This window comes from Coturnix japonica, unplaced genomic scaffold (assembly GCF_001577835.2).
Source record: "Coturnix japonica isolate 7356 unplaced genomic scaffold, Coturnix japonica 2.1 chrUnrandom605, whole genome shotgun sequence".
NCBI classification, from domain to species: domain Eukaryota; kingdom Metazoa; phylum Chordata; class Aves; order Galliformes; family Phasianidae; genus Coturnix; species Coturnix japonica.
The window spans coordinates 44782-46752 of record NW_015439978.1 but is presented as its reverse complement, the minus strand read 5'-3'; the positions used below and the strand labels follow the sequence as shown (position 1 = coordinate 46752).

General features: G+C 56.0%; 1 protein-coding gene across 1 annotated transcript in view; it reads right to left on the bottom strand.

Moving 5' to 3' along the window:
• Positions 1–570: 570 nt before the first annotated feature.
• Positions 571–1971, bottom strand: part of LOC107307449 (phosphoribosylformylglycinamidine synthase) — a gene marked incomplete at its 5' end in the record, with an annotated part of 40249 nt that continues 38848 nt past the window's right edge. The window contains one exon of the mRNA XM_032441820.1: positions 571–758. Coding sequence (XP_032297711.1) covers positions 586–758 — 173 coding nt within the window. The remainder of the gene's footprint in view (positions 759–1971) is intronic.

Below are 1971 nucleotides of genomic sequence, written 5' to 3'. Positions count from 1 at the left end.
TAGAGACCCCATAGGGACCCATAGAGACCCATAGAGACCCCATAGAGACCCATAGAGACCCATAGAGACCCCATAGAGACCCATAGAGACCCTATAGAGACCCCATAGAGACCCCATAGAGACCCATAGAGACCCCATAGAGACCCATAGAGACCCATAGAGACCCATAGAGACCCATAGAGACCCCATAGAGACCCATAGAGACCCATAGAGACCCCATAGAGACCCATAGAGACCTATAGAGACCCCATAGAGACCCCATAGAGACCCCATAGAGACCCATAGAGACCCATAGAGACCCCATAGGGACCCTATAAGGGACATATAGGGACCCCATAACCCCATAGTGACCCTATAGACCCCATAGGGACCCCATACAGACCCTATAAGGATCCTATAGGGACCCCATAACCCCATAGTGACCCTATAGACCCATAGGGACCCCATAAGGATCCCATAAGAGTCCTATAAGGATCCTATAGGGACCCCATAACCCCATAGTGACCCTATAGACCCATAGGGACCCCATAACCCCATAGAGACCCTATAAGGATCCTATAGGGACCCCATAACCCCATAGTGACGCTATAGTGACCCTATGTGCCCCCCTACCTCAGCATGGGGCCCTATGGATCCACTGGTTCCAATATGGCGGCAGCTGACCCCCTGGCTGTGGTACCGCTCCAAGATGGCGGCCGCGTCGTCCTCCTTCACCTCCAGCACCAAACCCGGCTCCTCCGAGAACAGCAGAGACAGGGCTGGGGGGGGGGGTCAGAGGTCAAAGGTCATCTGAGGGGTCACGGGGTCACGGGGGGGTCATGGGTCAAAGTGGGGTCATGGGGTTGGAGGTTATAGAGGGGTCATGGGGTCACAGAGGGGTCGTGGGGTCAGTGTGGGGTCATGGGGTCAAAGAGGGGTCACAGGGTCAGAGAGGGGTCATGAGGTCAGAGGTCAGACAGAGGTCATGGTGGGGTCAGAGGTCAGAGAGGGGTCATGGGGTCAGAGGTCAGAGAGGGGTCATGGGGTCAGAGGTCAGACAGGGGTCATGGTGGGGTCACAGGGTCAGAGGTCAGGGTGGGGTCATGGGGTCAGTGTGGGGTCATGGGGTCAAGGTGGGGTCACGGGGTCAGAGGTCAGAGAGGGGTCATGAGGTAAGGGAGGGGTCATGGGTTCAAAGGTCAGGGTGGGGTCATGGGGTCACAGGTCAACATGGGCTCAGAGGTCAGTATGGGGTCAGAGGTCAGGTCAGGGTCAGAGGTCAGTGTGGTGTCATAGGGTCAGTATGGGGTCAGAGGTCAAAATGGGGTCAGAGATCAGTGTGGGGTCAGGGAGGGGTCAGAGGTCAACATGGGGTCAGAGGTCAACATGGGGTCATCATAGGGTCATGGGGTCAGAGGTTAGTATGGGGTCAGGGGTCAACATGGGGTCAGGGGTCAACATGGGGTCATAGGTCAACACAGGGTCAACATGGGGTCATAGGTCATCATGGGGTCGGGGTCATCATGGGGTCANGTCAACATGGGGTCATAGGTCATCATGGGGTCGGGGTCATCATGGGGTCAGGGTCACCATGGGGTCATAGGTCAACACAGGGTCAACATGGGGTCATAGGTCATCATGAGGTCGGGGTCAATATGGGGTTGGGGTCATCATGGGGTCACAGGTCAACATGGGGTCACAGGTCAGGTAGGGGTCACAGGTCAGGCAGGGGTCACAGGTCAACATGGGGTCACAGGTCAACATGGGGTCACAGGTCAGGTAGGGGTCACAGGTCAGGTAGGGGTCATAGGTCAGGCAGGGGTCACAGTTCCCATAGGCTCCCATTGATGTCTATACTCCCATAGGCTCCCATTGATGTCTCTCCTCCCATAGGCTCCCATTGATGTCTATACTCCCATAGGCTCCCATTGATGTCTATACTCCCATAGGCTCCCATTGATGTCTATACTCCCATAGGCTCCCATTGATGTC